At 37.2% G+C, this 21903-nt stretch overlaps 1 protein-coding gene across 2 annotated transcripts in view; it reads left to right on the forward strand.

Moving 5' to 3' along the window:
* The window catches only part of mpped2a (metallophosphoesterase domain containing 2a), a 167127-nt gene extending 145624 nt beyond the window's left edge, over window positions 1–21503 (forward strand). For both annotated transcript variants that reach the window (XM_061974782.2, XM_061974783.2), the window contains exons 5-7: window positions 11838–11953; window positions 18807–18920; window positions 20650–21503. In XM_061974782.2, coding sequence (XP_061830766.1) covers window positions 11838–11953; window positions 18807–18920; window positions 20650–20768 — 349 coding nt within the window. In that variant the 3' untranslated portion in view covers window positions 20769–21503. The remainder of the gene's footprint in view (window positions 1–11837; window positions 11954–18806; window positions 18921–20649) is intronic.
* The last annotated feature ends 400 nt before the right edge of the window (window positions 21504–21903 follow it).

A 21903-nucleotide genomic window follows, 5' to 3' on the forward strand; every position in this document is an offset into this window, starting at 1 on the left:
ACACTTTTGACACCCCTGCTATAGATAATAAAAAATGTAATCTAATAAATCTATGGATAAAAAGCAGAGCCTGGCGACGCATTCACGTTTATCATAACTCTCTCTCTCTCTCTGTCTCTGCCCCTCCCTCACCAATGCTGCTGTGCGCACAATTTGTTTTGTTTTTAACCCCTTCTTAACCCTGAACGTACATTGAAAATACACGCAACCCTAACTCGAAATGCCGGACTATCGAGGCATTTAAGAATCCCCGCCCTGACAGCTCCGCAAAAGAGGACATGTCCGGTGAAAAGAGGACGTATGGTCAGTCTATCCTAGCCCGTTAGCTGCTAGCATGCCATGGGTTGTGCCTCAATGTGCATTGTTTACGTGCATTACGCTACTTAATATGTCCGTGTGGAAACTCGTTCGGTACACCTCCGAACCAAACCGGAACCCCCGTACCGAAACGGTTCGATACAAATACACGTACCGTTACACCCCTAGATCAGTGTTTTTCAACCTTTTTTGAGCCAAGGCACATTTTTTTCATTGAAAAAATGCGGAGGCATGCCACCAGCAGAAATCATTAAAAAACAAAACTCAGTTGACAGTAAAAAGTCGTAATTATTGGATATGACTTTAAACCATAACCATGCATGAATATAGCTCTTGTCTCAAAGTAGGTGTACTGTCACGACCTATCACATCACGCCATTACTTGTTTTGAGTTTTTTGGTGTTTTCCTGTGTGTAGTGTTTTAGTTCTTGTCTTGCGCTCCTATTTTGGTGGAGTTTTCTCTTTTTTTGGTATTTTCCTGTGTAGCAGTTTCATGTCTTCCTTTGAGCGATATTTCCCGCATCTACTTTGTTTTAGCAATCAAGAACATTTCAGTTGTTTTTATCTTTCTTTGTGGGGACATTGTTGATTGTCATGTCATTTTCGGATGTACTTTGTGGACGCCAACTTTGCTCCACAGTAAGTCTTTGCTGTCGTCCAGTATTCTGTTTTTGTTTACTTTGTAGCCACTTCAGTTTTAGTTTTGTTCTGCATAGCCTTCCCTAAGCTGCAATGCCTTTTCTTAGGGGCACTCACCTTTTGTTTAATTTTGGTTTAACCATTTGATACCTTTTTACCTGCACACTGCCTCCCGCTGTTTCCGAAGTCTACAAAGCAATTAGCTACCGGCTGCCACCTACTGATATGGAAGAGTATTACACGGTTACTCTGCCGAGCTCTAGACAGCACCGACACTCAACAACAACACATAATTTGCAGACTGTAATTACTGGTTTGCAAAAAATATTTTTAACCCAAATAGGTGAAATTAGATCATCTCCCACACACCAGACTGTATCTCACGGGCGACACAGTGGTTGAAAAACACTGCCCTAGATGATAGAAAAGGTTAATTCTTGATGCACAAAAGAAATAGATCACTCAAAACCGTCAAAACGGCGCTTAAAATCAGTCTGTACTGTTCTTATTGTCATTTATTGTAGGTTAGTTTTGAAAGTCAGCCTGTGTCAGAAGCAGTGTTCCGAAAACTGCTTTTAAAAAGTAAATTATTATAGTTACTCGTTACTTTACCCAAAAAGTATTTTAATTATGAACAGAGTTACTCTTTAATAGATGCAATTAATTAATAGGCAAAGTAAAAAAAAAATTTTTTTTTAAATCATATACTGTATTTTTCGGAGTATAAGTCACACCGGCCGAAAATGCCTAATAAAGAAGGAAAAAAACATATATAAGTCGCATTTTTGGGGGAAATTTATTTGATAAAACCCAACACCAAGAATAGACATTTGAAAGGCAATTTAAAATAAATCAAGAATAGTGAACAACAGGCTGAATAAGTGTACGTTATATGAGGCATAAATAACCAACTGAGAACGTGCCTGGTATGTTAACGTAACATATTATGGTAAAAGTCATTCAAATAACTATAACATATAGAACATGCTATACGTTTACCAAACAATCTGTCACTCCTAATCGCTAAATCCCATGAAATCTTATACGTCTAGTCTCTTACGTGAATGAGCTAAATAATATTATTTGATATTTTACGGTAATGTGTTAATAATTTTACACATAAGTCGCTCCTGAGTATAAGTTGCACCCCCGGCCAAACTATGAAAAAAACTGCGACTTATAGTCCAAAAAATACGGTAATTATGTTTGATTCATTATTATTGTATGATTTTATAGTTACTATTATGAGGCTTTTCAATGACAGTTCGTGCCGTTGAACAACAATGGCGCCCAGTGTCGGGAGGTATCATGGCCCGTCTGGGGACCCAAAAAGAGCCGGAGGCGCCCCGAGGTTAAGAGCAGTGTTGCGCCCTGAGAGAGACGGCGTCCTAATGATGTCCAACAGCTTAATTGAATATTGGCGTTCTGCACACCAGGGCTAAATTGCTTCTGTCTGCATCACCTCCGCTGCGGGCTGATTTTTAACCTATTTCCACCGTTTGATTCCCCGGGGGATCGTTAAATGTGCCTGTTACCACGGTTACCAGCCTTTTGTGCTTGTGACGCGTCGGAGCCAAGTACTGTTATTTGACTTACACAAGATCCTCCCTTCTTAGTCCTTTTTTAATTTTTTGATGTTTTGTTTTTTTTACTTCATACTGCGCTTGCAGACACGCCTGCTTTGTTTCCATGGCAACAGGCTCCAGATGGCAAGTGTCAATAAGGCATGACAGGACTGGTGGACTACATCCAGTATTTATCTACAACGTGCACACGCCAAACACTCGTATGATGAAGCACAGGAAACCATCTCTCCTCTTTTTGGCCGCGCTGTCATTAATCTTGCGGGGCGTTAACAAATGCACGTGCATGGAGGGTATATTTCACATCTGACAATGGGGGCCATTGTGGCGGCGGGTGCAGCGCTGCGGTTTGCATTCAGCCGGGACCTTTGGGTTAATGTCAGCGGTTTGTGTTCCATCCTCCAAATGAATGTGTTTATGCAGCACAAGTCCTCTTTTTGTTTTCTCCTCAATGGAAATGGAAAACAAATATGGAGTCAAATTACTGCCAAAAGGCAACACACACAAATGTTTTTACTCATGGCCAAAAAAATACTTTTCTGCAATTAAAAAAAAAAATCAAGTAAAAAAAAAAAATGTAATTACAAGGAAAAAATGTTTTGCAAATATATATATATATATATTTTTTTTTTACAATTAAAACAATTCACAAGTTAAAAAAAAGAAATAAACTACTAAAAAAACGATTTGCATGTAAGAAGAAAATACATTTGCACATAAAAAAAACAATTTGTAAATTAAAGTAGAAAGTCCATTTGGAAGTAAAATACATTTTTACAAGTAAAGAAAATAAAGTTAAAAAAAACAATTTTTTCGTGATGGAAGAAAATTATTTTTATACTTGCGAATCGTTTTTTTACTTGCAGAAAATTGTTTGTTTTTTGGTTACTTGCGAATTGTTTTTTAATTTAAAAAAAAAAATTATACTTTTTTTTTTACTTGCAGAAAATAGTTTTTTTTAACTGCAAATATTTTATAATTGAGGAAAACTGTTTTTATACTTGCGAATCATTTTTTATTTAAAGAAAATTGTTATACTTAGTTTTTTAATTGGAGACAATTGTTTGCATATCTGCAAAATCGTTTTATTAATCGAAAAAAAAGTTTTTATACTTGTGAAAAGTTTTTTAAAGGGAAAAAAACGTTTTTTACTTGTGAATAGTTTTTTAATTGAATGCAATTGTTTTTATACTCGCAAATAGTTATATTAATTGAAAAAAAAAGTGTTTTAATTTATTATTATTTTTTACTTGCAGAAAAAAAGTTGTTTTTTGCGAATGGATTTAATTGAAAAAATATTTTTATACTTGCAAATGTTTTTTTTTTTAAATTGCACACATTTTTTACTTAAGTTGTTTTATTAATTAGAAGAAAATTGTTTTCATGCTTGCACATTGTTTTATTAATTGAAAAAAAACGGTTTGTACATGTAAATTGTTTATTGAAAAAATTGTTTTCATAATTGCAAATAGTTTTAATTGGAAACATTTTTTTCTAATTGTGAATTGTTTTTTTACTTGCAGAATTTTTGGGGGGAATCGTTTAATTGAAAAAAAAAAAAGTTTTTATACTTGCAAATGTTTTTTTTACTTGCAGAAAATTGATTTTTTTACCTGCAAATATTTTTTTAATTGAAGAAAATAGTTTTTTACTTCCGAATTGTTTTTGGGGTTTTTTTAATTGAAGGAAATTGTATTTTTACTTGCACATCATTGGACGTGAGTAAAAAATATTTTTGTGTGTTAGTGGAGTTTGGGCAGTAATTTACTCCATAAATAAATGTGTTTGCCACTGTTTCTCAAGTTTGCCGCTGTGGCTATTGCTCAGACAAGTGTGTGTGTGTGTGCGTGTGTGTGTGTGTGCAGCCAAGCGAGCGATGCCAGCTCAGCTCTGATTCGCGGCTTTCTAAGATCCTTCGCCGCAGCAGCCGCCCCATTTCCCTGGCAGAAGTGCTTAGTCTCCCCACTAATCCATTAGACTTCCATTAGCTGTGATTTGTGTGATTAGTTGTAATTAATCAGTGGAGTCTGTGGCCTTCGCTCCCCTTGCTCCTCAACTTGAATTTTTAACCTCATTTCTCATCTCTCTGCCGCACCGGCTAATCGAAGAGTCCGCTTCTTTGTCTCCGAGTGCACGCTCCTTCTCCTCATCTTTGCACTGCAGAACCAACCTGTCTAAATTATTCACTGCATTGTTTTACATTTGAAGGGGATCTGCACTTTTTGGGGAATTTTCATTCACAATCCTTCTGTACAACATATATTTTTCTTTTTTTCGTGCATTCTATGTCGTAAAATACGGCAAATAAGAGATGGCTAACAATATTCTGACCATAAGGCCGCCAAAACTGTCAATAATACTCCATTTACACCTCGTTACCTGATTTTTAATTAAGTATTAGCGATATTGTTATTATAATGCGGACAAACTATTTTTAGAGCTAACTAGCTTCTGCTGCTATATTGGCATATTGAGCCGGCGAGCTGCTGCATTGCCTCTAAGTTGGTGATAGTTAATTGTAGATTATAAATCATGCATTTCACCTGGATAGGAGAAGGTTGTGGACATAAACCGAGAAGTTGGTCAACTGAGAGCGAAAAAGACGCTCGTTTGCGGCAGCTTTTTTTGAACCCTTTGTGAGGAATAGGATTAATTCTTAATCTAAACGAGAAGATATAAACATCCCATCAGTCGGCATCCCAGTGAAAGCAGACATCGTACAGTAAGTGGGGTTTTTTTTGGTTCGTAGTTTGTATATCTTGTTTAGCACTTAGCAATACTGCTACATGATGCTTAGTGTTTCACTGAAGCTGCATCTGTTTAGCACACAGCTTCTAAAACTTGTAACTGAGCCGAGGAAGTTGTTGTGGCTTGTGCAGCCCTTTGAGACACTTGTGATTAAGGGCTGTATAAATAAACTTAGATTGATTGATGAACTCATCCACCTTACACTCTAAAAAAATACTGGGTTGAAAACTACCCAGTTTTTTAATTGTGAATTGTTAAAAATGTTGTTTTTTTGCTAATTGTTTTTTAATTGGAAAAAAAATATTTTTGTACATGCGAAAGTTGTTTTTTACTTGCAGAAAATAGTTTTTTTACCTGCAAATAGTTTTTTTAATTGAGGAAAACTGTTTTTATACTTGCGAATCGTTTTTTTTATTTGAAGAAAATAGTTTTTTACTTCCGAATAGTTGTTTTTTTTTGTTTGTTTTTATTGATGGAAATTGTTTTTTTACTTGCACATCGTTGGGCGTGAGTAATTACGTTACATATGGAGGTTTACAACATGTATATAAACGTTGATGGAGGTTTTTGGATGTTTTCTTAGAGTGCTTTATAGGCGGAATAGAGCGACTTCAATTTGCAATTAGCTGACTTTTGCTAACGTTTATTTATGACTTAGAATGCATACAACACAAAAGAAAATTGTTTTCATGCTTGAAAATTGTGTTAATAATTGAAAAAATAAAGTTGTTCAATTGTGAATAGTTTTTTTAATTGAAGAAAATTGTTTTCATACTTGCAAATAGTTTTATTAATTGAAATATTAAATGTTTTTTAATTGTGAGTTGTTAAAAATGTTTGTTTTTTGCGAATCGTTTTTTAATTGGAAAAAAAAAATTTATACATGCAAATGTTGTTTTTTAACTGCAAATTTTTTTTTTTAATTGAGGAAAACTGTTTTTATACTTGCAAATCATTTTTTTATTTGAACAAAATAGTCTTTTACTTCCGAATATTTTTTATTTTTTTTATTGAAGGAAATATTATTTTTACTTCTACATCGTTGGGCGTGAGTAATTATGTTAGATATAAACTTACAACATGTATATAAACGTTGATGGAGGCTTTTGGATGTTTTTTTAGAGTGCTTTATAGGCAGAATAGAGCGACTCCAATTGCTCTATTGTTAGCTGACTTTTGCTAGCGTTTATTTATGACTTAGAATGCATAAAACACAATTAAAAGAAAATTGTTTTCATGCTTGCAAATTGTTTTATTAATTGTGAATTGTTTCTTTACTTGCAGAAAAACAAATGTTTGTTTTTTGCGAATCGTTTTTAATTGAAAAACTTTTTTTACCTGTAAATATAGTTTTTAATTGAGGAAAATTGTTTTTTTTACCTGCAAATATATTTTTAATTGGGGATAATTGTTATTATACTTGCACATTGTTGAGCATGAATTATTACGTTGTATATAAACATTGATGGATGTTTTTTCAGATTGCTTTATAAGGCGGAATAAAGCAACCCCAATTTGCTCCGTTGTTAGCTGACTTTTGCTAGTGTTTATTTATGACTTAGAATGCATAAAACACAATTAAAAGAAAATTGTTTTCATGCTTGCAAATTGTTTTATTAATTGAAAAAAATGTTTTTTACTTGTGAATATTTTTGTTATTGAAGAAAATAGTTTTCATACCTGCAAATACTTGTATTAATTGTGAATTGTTTCTTTACTTACAGAAAAACAAATGTTTCTTTTTCGCGAATCGTTTTTAATTGAAAAACTTTTTTTTTTTAACTGTAAATATTTTTTTTAATTGAGGAAAATTGTTTTTTACCTGCAAATATTTTTTTTTAATTGGGGATAATTGTTTTTATACTTGCACATTGTTGAGCGTGAGTTATTACGTTGGATATAAACTTCCAACATGTATATTAACGTTGATGGATGTTTTTTAGAGTGCTTTATAGGCAGAATAAAGCAACTCCAATTTGCTCCGTTGTTAGCTGACTTTTGCTCGCGTTTATTTATGACTTAGAATGCATCCAACACAATTAAAACATGTCTTACATGAGGATTGTGGACAAAAAGGGCAGTTCCCCTTTAAGAGCTTGTTAGAGTTGTCTTATTTGACATCCTTTTGCTCTTTGCCGCAGGAAGTATTGATTAGCCAGGCGGCCCATCCTTCATTGTAACACAACTTATTGATGCTCGCCATTTCCCCGCCTGTGGTCAACACACTAGCAGCGTTTACGTGGCCGGAGGCTGCTCTTACAATTTAGACGAGTCACGGAGTGCAAATCTCGTTGTCTTCAGTTGACTTTTTTCTTTCTTTCTCTGCAGTATTGTATGACGATAATCTATCTTCTTTTTCTCAGCTGTCAGCCCTCTCTGGCCATTACCACTATTGTGATAAATGAAGGCTCAATTTATCAAGCCACATCCACTCCATTCCCCTCGATCCACCCTCCCCCACGTGCACAGAACCTCTGCACTGCTTCTTGCTATGTTTGCCCAGCATCCATCCATCCATCCATCCATCCATCCATCCCATACCCAGTTTCCCTTTGTGTCTGCCAGGGAAGCCGGAGACGCAGCCTGTCACCCCGGAGCTGCACACTCTGATCCAAGCTGCCGGCTGCTGTCAGTCAGTCTGGAAGCGAGTGGCACCGGGGCTGTTTGAGGGGGAGTGGGGGGTGTTTGACACGTGACAGGAGCGCCCTACTCTTTAGATATTCATATTTATTTTTGGAATGCGTGTCCTTCAATTGCCCGTGACTGCTAGATTGGATGCGTACAGTGTGTGTCTGTGCCTTTAAGATGAAAGGTCATACTTCTTCCATACACTAATTAGTGGGGGTGAACAAAAATAACGATTCGCAATTTTTTTCAGCGTAATTTTAAATGCATTCCTAATTTTTCTAAATATTTTTTCTTTTTTTTTTTATAAGAATCAATGTTGCGAATTGTTTTTTTAATTGAAAAAAAATATTTTTATACTTGCAGATGTTTTTGTTTTTTTTAATTGAAGAACATAGTTTTTTTTACTTATTATGGAAAATAGTTTTTTTAACTGAAAATGTTTTTTCTAATTGAAGAAAATAGTTGTTTTTTTACTTCCAAATATTTTTATTTTTTTAATTGAAGGACATTGTTTTTTTTCCTTATTATGGAAAATAGTTTTTTTTAACTGCAAATATTTATTTTAATTGAAGAAAATGTTTTTTTTACTTCCAAATATTTTTATTTTTTTAAATTGAAGGACATTGTTGTTTTTACTTATTATGGAAAATTGTTTTTTTTAACTGAAAATATTTTTTTTATTTGAAGAAAATAGTTTTTTTACTTCCAAATATTTTTATTTTTTTAATTGAAAGACATTGTTTTTTTTACATGTTACGTTAGATATAAACTTACAACATGCATATAAACGCTGATGGAGGTTTTATAGGCGGAATAGAGCGACTCCAATTTGCTCCATTGTTAGCTGACTTTTGCTAGCGTTTATTTATGACTTAGAATGCATAAAACTCAGTTAAAACATGTCTTACATGAGGGTTATGAACGATAAGACAAAAATTCCCCCCAAAAAGTGCAGTTCCCCTTTAAGAGCTTTAAGATGAAAGGTCATATTTCTTCGCTACACTAATTAGTGGGGGTGCACCAAAATAACAATTGGCAAATTTTTTTCATCATAATTTTAAACGCATTCCTAATTTTCAAAATATTTTTTCTTTTCTTTTTTAAATAAGAATTCATTTTTAAAAAGACGCAACCAGAAAAGGACCTTTTAAAATTAGACAAACTTTAATGATCCACAAGGGAAAAATTTTTTTCAAACAAAGGTTATGCTAAAAACATGCTAAACGTGAAGGAAAAGCTAAAATACTGCTTCCGGTTCAATTTATCATCACACAGATAAACACACATTTTTGCATTTTGGATAAACATGAATTGGATTTTTGTGTTTATCTATAAAAACTAAAATCCATAAAAGGAAAACAGCACAAAATCAAATTTTATGGCGATATTTTCATGAAAAGCAAACCTTTTTTGGAAGTAGAATGAACAGAAGGTCCGTGTACCTTCTGTTCATTCTACTTCCAATTCTGAAACGCAAATCAAAAAATTCAATTCGGGCCGTTTTTCGATTTTCATTATATATGGCAGATTTTAAAACAAACAAAAAGTAGATTTTCATTAAAATATTTTCATAAAATTGGAGTTTGTGCTGTTTTCCGGTTCATTCTATTTCAAATTCCTAAATGCAAATCAAAAACAAATTTCGGACCATTTTTTCTTATTTTGATTTCTGAAACAAAAGTAGTACAACTATTTAATGACACTTAAAACGGCAATAGGACTCCTGCTGAACAAAGGTGTTAGCGTTATGCTAAAAACATGCTAAACGCGAAGGAAAAGCTAAAATACTGCTTCCGGTTTTATTTGTCAGCACACAGATAAACACGCATTCGTGCATTTTGGATGAACATGAATTGGATTTTTGTGTTTATTTGGAAAAATAAAATTCCATAAAAGTAAAACGGCACAAAATCAAATTTTATGGCAATATTTTAATGAAAAGCAACTGTTTTTTGTTTGTTTTCAAATCTGCCATTTATACCGTATTTTCCGGACCATACGATGCACTGGATTATAAGGCGCACTGCCGATGAATGGTTTATTTTTTATCTTTTTTCATACAAAAGGCGCACCGGATTATAGGGCGCATTAAAGGGGTCGTATTAGTATTATTTTTTTCTAAATGTAAAACACTTCCTTGTGGTCTACATAACATGTAATGGTGGTTCTTCGGTCAAAATGTTGCATAGATGATGTTTTACAGATCATCTTCAAGCCGCTTTCCGACAGTTGCTTCCGAATGCGCCGTTTTGTGGGAGGTCTTATTTACGTGGCTCACCTTCGGCTGCGTCTTCTCCCCGTCATCTTTGCTGTAGCGGTGTAGCATGCAAGGACGGGAGTGGAAGAAGTGTCAAAAGATGGAGCTAACTGTTTTAATGACATTCACACTTTACTTAGATCAATAACGGAGCAGCATCTTCTCAACAACAAGGCCGGAAATGTGTCCGGTGAAAAACCGTCTGAACGGAACTCTCTAATAACTAAAGTTCCTTGGGTGAATAATGTAAACTCACTACACGGGTATGTTTTAGCACTGACAGATATAAGTAAGAACTTTACACTACTTTATATTAGAAATGGCAACAGCGGAGGATGAATGTCCCATAACAAGAAGATAGAGAAAAAGAAGAAGCTTATCAACTACGGTGTGGCCACGGACTACAAAGGCGGACACGCGCAAATTTTCAGGACTTATGCAGATCCCAAATACAGATCAGCAGGTACGAAAAATTGCTTTTTGCATAATATTGCGAAACAAAATGCCAGATAATATGTCTTACCATATACACGCACCATAATATTACCATTATTTTCGGACTATAAGTCGCAGTTTTTTTCATAGTTTGGCCGGGGGTGCGACTTATGTGTCAAATTATTAACACATTACCGTAAAATATCAAATAATATTATTTAGCTCATTCACGTAAGAGACTAGACGTATAAGATTTCATGGGATTTAGCGATTAAGAGTGACAGATTGTTTGGTAAACGTATAGCATGTTCTATATGTTATAGTTATTTGAATGACTCTTACCATAATATGTTACGTTAACATACCAGGCACGTTCTCAGTTGGTTATTTATGCCTCATATAACGTACACTTATTTAGCCTGTTGTTCACTATTCTTTATTTATTTTAAATTGCCTTTCAAATGTCTATTCTTGGTGTTGGGTTTTATCATATAAATTTCCCCCAAAAATGCGACTTATATATATATTTTTTCCTTCTTTATTATGCATTTTCAGCCGGTGCGACTTATACTCCGGAGCGACTTATACTCCGAAAAATACGGTACTCGTATACTTAATGCACCGACAATCCATCAAGCGGTGCGGCTTCATAGCTTACCAAAGTCGTACTAAAACATTTTGATAGATTTTTGAGCGCCGTGTGTAATGTTCTATATTTTCAATGGAACATATAAACTGTTGGTGTTGTTTACTTGAGTCATATTGCCATCATAGTGCAGTCTACACGTATCTCTTATGTGTGACTGCCATCTACTGGTCACACTTATCATTACACCATGTACCAAATAAAAGAGCTTTGAGGTCGGTAAGCAAAACCAAACGTATTCCGTACATTAGGCGCACTGAGGGAAAAAAATGCCTTATAGTCTGGAAAATACAGTAGTAAAAATCGAAAAACTGCCCTAACTTTGTTTTTTGATTTGCGTTTCAGAATTGGAAATAGAATGAACGGAAGCTACACGTACCAAATTCATATGTGAATGCATGTTTGATATATTGTGTTCTTTTTCAGCACAATCAAACAATAGCGTGATCATTCTGGTGACAATAACCGTGCTGTGAAACGTTCCTGACTTCCACACAAAAATCCACACGATCCCAATCTGAAGCGCTCCCAGCCTGCGTATGAAGCTGTTTGCAGTAATGGCGCCCCCTCTCTTTCCCTGCAGGACTCCGTGGTTTAACGGCTGGGGCTTCAACCTGCCCCGGGGTCAGTCTCTGCTGGACAAATGGAACCTGGTCCCGGAGGGCGTGGACATCCTGATGACCCACGGTCCTCCGCTGGGTGAGTCCAATTAAGCCATCACAAGCAGACAATGGGGGGTTGCCGCTCATTATTTCCACTTTGCATGGACGTCACAGCTGCGACACGTGTCAGTAGCAGGACCCTGAACACATCACCCTTCAATATTATGCTTGGTGAAAGAAACCAACATGTTGTTGTTTTTTTTCTTTTTTGTGTTCTCCAACTGCTTTTATTGAGTGATTTCCTTCCCCTTCGCCTACGGAGGAGCCCTCGCCTCGGGTTTGATTGCGTGGAAACTCCATTTTGCACCACTGTGACAGGCGCCACAAACAAGCCGAGGCACGATATTTTAGGGCAGGGCGCAAACAAAACACAACAAAAAATGTGAGACAAAACAGAAAAATCAATACAGCGCTACTGTAGCAGTTATTTGTTCTAGAGCAGACCTGGGCAAATTAAGGCCCGGGGGCCACATGCGGCCCGTTAAAGGGGAACATTATCACCAGACCTATGTAAGCGTCAATATATACCTTGATGTTGCAGAAAAAAGACCATATATTTTTTTAACCGATTTCCGAACTCTAAATGGGTGAATTTTGGCGAATTAAACGCCTTTCTATTATTCGCTCTCGGAGCGATGACGTCACAACGTGATGTCACATCGGGAAGCAATCCGCCATTTTCTCACTTTCGTCGGTGTGTTGTCGGAGGGTGTAACAACACGAACAGGGACGGATTCAAGTTGCACCAGTGGCCCAAAGATGCGAAAGTGGCAAGAAATTGGACGAAATTTGTTCAAAATACGAGGCTGTGGGGAAAGCCGACGAAATGGTCAGTCGTTTGTTCCGCACACTTTACCGACGAAAGCTATGCTACGACAGAGATGGCAAGAATGTGTGGATATCCTGCAACACTCAAAGCAGATGCTGACATCAACTCCAAAACTGGACAGATCAGCTTTCAGGAAAAGAGAGCGGATGAGGGTATGTCTACAGAATATATTAATTGATGAAAACTTTATTCATTACTCACGGTTTTACGTAAATTATTATACATAAACTGTGTTTACCAATAATTTAGCTTAAAAACATTTATTTTTTTCAATCATTCGAGTACATTCGGGTAGTCTTGTGTAATGCAGTATTTTGTGTCTATTTAGGTATGGTTAACCTGAGTGCTGAAATCGTGGAAAAATATATGTTCTTAGCGCGCCTGAAATGGGCTGTCTGCACTCTCAAAGTGCATGTTGTTGCCAAATGTATTTCATATGCTGTAAACCTAGTTCATAGTTGTTAGTTTCCTTTAATGCCAAACAAACACATACCAATCGTTGGTTAGAAGGCGATCGCCGAATTCGTCCTCGCTTTCTCCCGTGTCGCTGGCTGTCGTGTCGTTTTCGTCGGTTTCGCTTGCATACGGTTCAAACCGATATGGCTCAATAGCTTCAGTTTCTTCTTCAATTTCGTTTTCGCTACCTGCCTCCACACTACAACCATCTGTTTCAATACATGCGTAATCTGTTGACTCGCTTAAGCCGCTGAAATCCGAGTCTGAATCCGAGCTAATGTCGCTATAGCTTGCTGTTCTATGTGCCATGTTTGTTTGTGTTGGCTTCACTGTGTGACGTCACAGGAAAATGGACGGGTGTATATAACGATGGTTAAAATCAGGCACTTTGAAGCTTTATTTAGGGATACTGCGTGATGGGTAAAATTTTGAAAAAAACTTCGAAAAATAAAATAAGCCACTGGGAACTGATTTTTAATGGTTTTAACCCTTCTGAAATTGTGATAATGTTCCCCTTTAAGTATTTCAATCTGGCCCGCCGGACATTCCCAAATCATTTTTTTAGATCTTTAAGATAGAAACTGTAGCTGCCATTATAATGTGCAGTAATGTTTTCAAATGACCGTAAATCTTGAACTATACAAAGTATTTCAATGGTTGGAATCTGCGCTTTTGCATGATATACTAGTTACTATGGTAATTAATTAGTTACTATGGTCATCTAAGTCACAGCAGCTCAGACGAAGCACCAAGCAGTGTGGGTGCGGAGCGTTTCCACAGAGTGTCAGCCTGAAATGTGGCTGTCAGGGACAGACGTGGAAGGAGATTTTCACAACAAAGTTCTAAAGTTTAGTGATATATCAGATTGTATATTGTATTTTTACCCTTTGCGTTTATATTTCGCTGTTTGTCGCGTTTTGCTTGACTGTAAAATATGTCGATCGAGAAGGGGTGTGACGTTCATATGTTGTCAATATTCAGTGTTTTATCGTTCTTAGAACATTTTTAAATTCCATTCCGTTTTTTAAGGCGGTCTGTCAAAACGGATCGGTTCGCAGCCGAGTGTGAAGCGACTGGGATGAGAATCAGCACCTCCAAGTCCGAGTCCATGGTTCTCGCCCGGAAAAGGGTGGAGTGCCATCTCCGGGTTGGGGAGGAGATCTTGCCCCAAGTGGAGGAGTTCAAGTACCTCGGAGTCTTGTTCACGAGTGAGGGAAGAGTGGATCGTGAGATCGACAAGCGGATCGGTGCGGCGTCTTCAGTAATGCGGACGCTGTATCGATCCGTTGTGGTGAAGAAGGAGCTGAGCCGGAAGGCAAAGCTCTCAATTTACCGGTCGATCTACGTTCCCATCCTCACCTATGGTCATGAGCTTTGGGTTATGACCGAAAGGACAAGATCACGGGTACAAGCGGCCGAAATGAGTTTCCTCCGCCGGGTGGCGGGGCTCTCCCTTAGAGATAGGGTGAGAAGCTCTGCCATCCGGGAGGAGCTCAAAGTAAAGCCGCTGCTCCTCCACATCGAGAGGAGCCAGATGAGGTGGTTCGGGCATCTGGTCAGGATGCCACCCGAACGCCTCCCTAGGGAGGTGTTTAGGGCACGTCCGACCGGTAGGAGGCCGTGGGGAAGACCCAGGACACGTTGGGAAGACTATGTCTCCCGGCTGGCCTGGGAACGCCTCGGGGTCCCACAGGAAGAGCTGGACGAAGTGGCTGGGGAGAGGGAAGTCTGGGCTTCCCTGCTTAGGCTGCTGCCCCCGCAACCCGACCTCGGATAAACGGAAGAAGATGGATGGATGTCAAAACGTTTTTAGCATTCAATCAGACATTATTGTGAGGTTTCGTATTAGTGTTCCTAAAAGTAGATATACCGGCCCTCAGACACATTTCTTTCTCTAAATTTGGCCCCCCAGTCAAAATAATTGCCCAGGCCTGTTCTAGAGGGCTAACATGAACAGGATCTTACAAAAGCCGAAGTATCGAACTTACGAGTACCTCAAGTTACAAGCTTATTTGGTTCTGTGATGGAGCTCTTAACTCAAAACACTTGTATCTCAAATCCAAGTCTGTCAAGGAAAGGAATTGAAAACAATTTACCGTATTTTTCAGAGTATAAGTCGCACCGGAGTATAAGTCGCACCTGACGAAAATGCATAATAAAGAAGGAAAAAAACATATAAATCGCACTGGAGCCCGGCCAAACTATGAAAAAAAACTGCGACTTATAGTACGAAAAATACGGTAATTGGTGCTTGCCCTCCCAAAAAGAAAACGGTGTGTATTAATGCCACCCAAACATCACTTCACCCATTCACACACTGGTGGCAAAAAAACTATTAGATAAGAAATATTGTATATAAACAATAAAATAGAATGTAGTGCTAACAACTACAATAGTTTTATGAAGTAGTGTAATAATGATTTAAAGCACAGGTGTCAAACGCAAGGCCCGGCGGCCAGATGTGGCCCACCACTTCATTTTATTTGGCCCTCGAAAGCCTGGAAATAATATGTATCAATAAAGTACTGTAACTTTTCTGACTAAATGTATTCTGTCTTCCTATTGTGGAAAAAAAAAAAAGTACTCCATGTAATCGCAAATTATGTTAACTTAAATATTGTCTATGCAAAAATGTATGATCAAACATTCAAAATAGGGCTGGGCGATATATCGATATGCGCGATATATCGCGGGTTTGTCTCTGTGCGATATAGAAAATGACTATATCGTGATATCGAGTATGCGTTCTCACGCAGTTGCTTTTAGCTGCTGGCATTAAACTACATGCTCTACTCGCTCTTTCCTGTGTCTCCTTCTCACAGACAGCAAGCGCAACTTCTTACACACGTCACATACTGTCACGACATACGTCACATTCGTATATGCCCTCGCTGAGCAGAGAGGTAGCAGCATGGCTAACGTTAGCTGTGATGCTAGCGGTAATACGAGCGAAAGAAGGTGCGAATCTGGTAACAAAAGAAGGAAGAATTAATTCCCCCAAAAAACAGCAGGGGGTCCATCGTCTGGCGGTGGTTTGGCTTCAAGTGGGAATATGTCAACCGTAATTTGTCAAGTGTGGGGCAAAAGCGTTGCTATAAAACGTAGCAGTAGCCTACTGCTAATATGTAGCATCATTTGAAAAGTCCCCTGTTAAAGTTAAGGTACCAATTATTGTCTTACACACACACACACGCACACACACACACACACACACACACTAGCTAGAGAATGAACGGTGCTAGTGAATGAAGAGTGCTCACTCCAATCCAATCCACTTTATCTATATAGTATCTATATAGCACATTTAAACAACAAAAATGTTTCCAAAGTGTTAAAAACAATATTTACGTACTCCGCACATCAACATCTCCGTTCGGTGCCACACGCCCACACCATCAAAATGCCGAGGCAAACATTTCCAGATCAACACCGTATGAAAAAAAATTTTGATTTTTTTTTTTTTAGTTGTGATTTCCTTCTCTGCATGAAAGTTTAAAAGTATCATATATTAATGCAGTATGAACAAGAATGTTTTAATGTAGACACATAGAATCATCATACTACTGTGATTATATGTATCAAGTGTTAATTCAAGGCTAAGGCAAAATATCGAGATATATATCGTGTATCGTGATATGGCCTTAAAATATCACGATATTTAAAAAAGACAATATCGCCCAGCCCTAATTCAAACCATTTTTTAAATAGAAATAAATACTAATAATAATGATTTCAAAGCAAGTTTTCCATCACATTGTTCAATGTAAAAGTACCAATAGATTTCATGGTAAAATTGTGGTTTTTACAGCATTTTTCTCTAAATGAAAAAAAAAAACTGTACTTTTTTTTTCTGTAATAAACTCTGGTGTCGTTTTGGCGTTTACAGTTATACACCGAAAAATCTACAGTTGTTGATTTGCGGGAAAAAACAAACAAACAAACTGACAGATCAGGTGCCAAAATGTTACTGTAAAATTGCATTTTTTTTAGTTACACACGTCAAAAGTGGTAAAGGAATGGCTAAATCAGGCTAGAATGAAGGTTTTAGAATGGCCTTCCCAAAGTCCTGACTTAAACGTGTGGACAATGCTGAAGAAACAAGTCCATGTCAGAAAACCAACAAATTTAGCTGAACTGCACCTATTTTGTCAAGAGGAGTGGTCAAAAATTCAAGCAGAAGCTTGTGGATGGCTACCAAAAGCGCCTTATTGCATGTAAGCAAATATTAACATTGCTGTATGTATACTTTTGACCCAGCAGATGTGGTCACATTTTCAGTAGACCCATAATAAATTCATGAAAGAACCAAACTTCACGAAAGTTTTTTGTGACCAACAAGTATGTGCTCCAATCACTCTATCGCAAAAAAATAAGAGTTGTAGAAATTATTGGAAACTCAAGACAGCTTTTTCGGTCTTTTTAATTTAAAAGGGTAATACTAACCGTCGGGAGATCGTTAATACTGTTTATTGATACATCCTGAGTAAGGGTTCCCTCCAATACACTTTTTGCTCATTTTTAATTGGTCGACTAAATTGTCAATTCATTTTGTCATTGTTTTCGTCAGCGTGCGTTTGTTTTGATTCCTTAACGTCCTATTTTAGTTACAGAAAATACGTCGACGTCAACTAAGACAAACATTTTTGGTAGAGATGTCCGATAATGGCTTTTTTGCCGATATCCGATACTCCGATATTGTCCAAATCTTAATTACCGATTCCGATATCAACGGATACCGATATATACAGTCGTGGAATTAACACATTATTATGCCTAATTTTGTTGTGATGCCCCGCTGGATGCATTAAACAATGTAACAAGGTTTTCCAAAATAAATCAACTCAAGTTATGGAAAAAAATGCCTACATGGCACTGCCATATTTGTTATTGAAGTCACAAAGTGCATTATTTTTTTTAACATGCCTCAAAACTGCAGCTTGGAATTTGGGACATGCTCTCCCTGAGAGAGCACGAGGAGGTTGAGGTGGGAGGGGGGAGTAAAGGGAGGTGTATATTGTCGCATCCCGGAAGAGTTAGTGCTGCAAGGGGTTCTGGGTATTTTTTATGTTGTCTTACGGTGCGGATGTTTTCCCGAAATGTGTTTGTCATTCTTCTTTGGTGTGGGTTCACAGTGTGGCGCATATTTGTAACAGTGTTAAAGTTGTTTATACGGCCACCCTCGCTGTGACCAAGTATGCATTGCATTCACTTGTGTGTGTGAAAAGCCGTAGATATTATGTGATTGGGCCGACACGCAAAGGCAGTGCCTTTAAGGTTTATTGGCGCTCTGTACTTCTCCCTACGTCCGTGTACCACTCCGAACAGCGGCGTTTTAAAAAGTCATAAATTTTACTTTTTGAAACCGATACCGATAATTTCCAATATTACATTTTAAAGCATTTATCGGCCGATAATATCGGCAGTCAGATATTATCGGACATTTCTAATTTTTAGTCAACAAAATGAACACTGTCTTTTTTGTTGCTTATGGTTCCTATCAGAGTGCACGCTGCTATTTGCAGAACGTCTTATATTTGTTGCTTGATATTGACGTACATCCTTCTAAAGTACCAGAGTAGTGACGTGTGTGTGTGTGTGTGTGCAGGTTTCAGAGACTGGGTCCCTAAAGAGCTGCAGAGGGTTGGCTGTGTGGAGCTGCTCAACACGGTGCAGAAGAGGGTGCGACCCAAACTCCATGCATTTGGAGGAATACATGAAGGTAGGCTGCAGTCATATTGATTTCTTGTTGTTTTCTAACCTCCATGTAGAAACATCCTCCCAACACTATTGTGAAAATATGTGGTTTTCTTTTCTTCTTTCATTTAACTCTCTGTCAGACTCTTGTTGCACACCAAAACTATCTACGGTATGTTCCGGACTATAGAGTGTATAAGCCGCACCCACTCCATAAGATTATTTTTCTATATATTAGCCGCATCTGACTATAAGACGCATATATATATATATATATATATATATTTATGTTGTGTAATGAGTTATTTACACAGAAAGACTCTGTAAATATTTATTTACCCTTAATTGTTTCCAGACAGTGTCTGTGTAACACGGCAGTAAAACGGCTCACCAAACAAAACAGAAGTCGCTGTCATGGACCCACTAGCTCTCCAGTCAGCTAAACAAACTCAAAGTTAAAGTTAAAAGTACAAATGATTGTCACACACACACTAGGTGTGGTGATTTCACCCCCTGGGAGGTGAGGGGAGCAGTGAGCAGCAGCGGTGGCCGCGCCCGGGAATAATTTTTGGTAATTTAACCCCCAATTCCAACCCTTGATGCTGAGTGCCAAGCAGGGAGGTAATGGGTCCCATTTTTATAGTCTTTGGTATGACTCGGCCGGGGTTTGAACTCACAACCTACCGATCTCAGGGCGGACATATTAGCCAATGCTAACGACGCTAACGCCATTTCATTACAATATGCATGAAAACACTCCTGCAGACATCACACATGGGCCTGTTTGGTATGTATATATTGTTTTAAATATAATGTAAAACTTACAAACATTGCTTGGAGTGATGAATGAAGAATCCATACGAGTAGAAAACGCTATGGACGGCTGGAAGACTAAACGACGCTTTGATTGGAAAAAAAAAAAAAAGCAGTTCCGGTAAATGGAAGGACACTGCAGTGAGCGAACTCGTCCAAAAGACGGCGCCATAGCGCAAACAATAAAATACCCTCTCAGTGTTTTTGCTCTTTTTTTGTTTGTATGATTACTTTTATTATAGCCGCCAGCGCAAAAAAAATCCATAAATTATCCGCTCCGTCTTATAAGCCTCAGGGTTCAAAGTGTAGGAAAAAAGTAGCGGCTTTTAGTCCAGAATTTAAGGGTTTAAGCACAAAAAGTATGACTAAAGTAGTGAAGCTGTATTTTCATTTGCACTTTAATTTTATTCACAGTTTATTTACAAACACATATATATTATTGTTAATTTTATTAATTTATTTGAAATGTATTCATTTTAAAACTGCATAATTGTTTTCAACAGTTTTTATGAGTCCCTTCTGGTGCAGTATATTTGATTAGTATTAATTTTTGCTGACAACGCTAGCACCATTTCATTACAATATGCATGAAAACACTCCTACGGACATCACACATGGGCCTGTTTATTAAGCAAGAATAGTTTTAGTTTATTTTAAAACTTACAAACGTTGCTTGGACTGATGAATGAAAAATCCATACGAGTAGAAACGCTATGGACAACTAGAAAAGGGAACGGCACTTGTACTTCCGGTTGAAAGCTCGAAACAGAAGAACAGAAGTATAACACACCTTTTCAGTGTCTTTGCTTGTTTTTCTTTGTTTTTAATTTGCGTAAATAAAAATGCATTAGTTAGCGGCACGGTTTTATAAGCCGCAGGTTCCAAGCGTAGTAAAAAAGAAGGGGTTTATAGTGTGTAATGCTGCTGCGTTGTCTCTGCAGGCTACGGCATCATGACGGACGGTTATACCACCTTCGTCAACGCCTCCACCTGCACCGTCAGCTTCCAGCCCACCAACCCCCCCATCGTGTTCGACCTGCCCAACCCCTCCAGCTCCTGAGACCAGAAGACGTGGAGGCGGGGGACGAATATTTGGGACGAACTTCATTTTTTTGGTCTCCAAAAATGTCCACGGAGGGGGAAAAAAACAGGATAAAAAAGACAATGTTTTTTTGTTGAGTTTTTGAGTGTTGAGAACATTTGGAGACGTGGACTCGGGGTGACGCACTAAAGGAGAATATCGGTTTGTTTTTGTTCGCTTCCTTTTGCTGCACACAATCATGTTTTTTTTATTTCAACTTTACGTAAAATAAATGTTTCATCTCAGAATCAAGCTGTTAAAAATCCCTCAGAACACTTTTTATTGGTACAACTCAATCATGTAGGAAGTAGAATTGTAACAAAAAGTAAGATGTTTGTTGGTGTCATGAACCAGAAGACTACGTACTATAGGGGCGTGAATCTTTGGCCACATACTGTAACGAATCCATCCGACTCCCATTCCTGGGATGGCAATTTGATTCGGAATCAGTTCTTGATTCAACACGATTCTCCATTCAAACCGATTCTTGTAATGTATTATTTGGTATGACAATTATGATGAAACTTTTTTCAAAACAGGTTACAGGTTGGAAAAGCTCCTTCTGGTAGCTTGGACCTTCTAAAAATTAGTTCTTATAAAAAATTAAAATATAAATAATAATAATAAATAAATAAATAAAATATATATATAAATGTGTATATGCATGTGTGTTTGTATGCATATATGTGTGTGTGTGTGTGTGTGTGTGTGTGTGTGTGTGTGTGTGTGTGTGTGTGTATATATACACATGTATATGTGTACAGGTGTACATATTTATATATGTGTATACATGTATATGTGTGTTCATATGTATGTATACGTGTACACGTGTACATATTTATATATGTGTGTGTTTATATCTATGTAAATGTGTACATGTGTACTTATTTATATATATATGTGTGTTCATATATGTGTCCACATACGTGTACATATTATTTATATATATGTGTGTTCATATGTATGTATGTATATGTGTACACATTTATATGTAAATGTGTGTTAGTATGTATGTGTCCACATACGTGTACATATTTATATATACATATATATATATATATATGTTTATGTGTGTTTATATGTATGTACATGTGTGTTTATATGTATGTACATG

This window comes from Nerophis lumbriciformis, linkage group LG15 (assembly GCF_033978685.3).
Source record: "Nerophis lumbriciformis linkage group LG15, RoL_Nlum_v2.1, whole genome shotgun sequence".
Taxonomy (NCBI): domain Eukaryota; kingdom Metazoa; phylum Chordata; class Actinopteri; order Syngnathiformes; family Syngnathidae; genus Nerophis; species Nerophis lumbriciformis.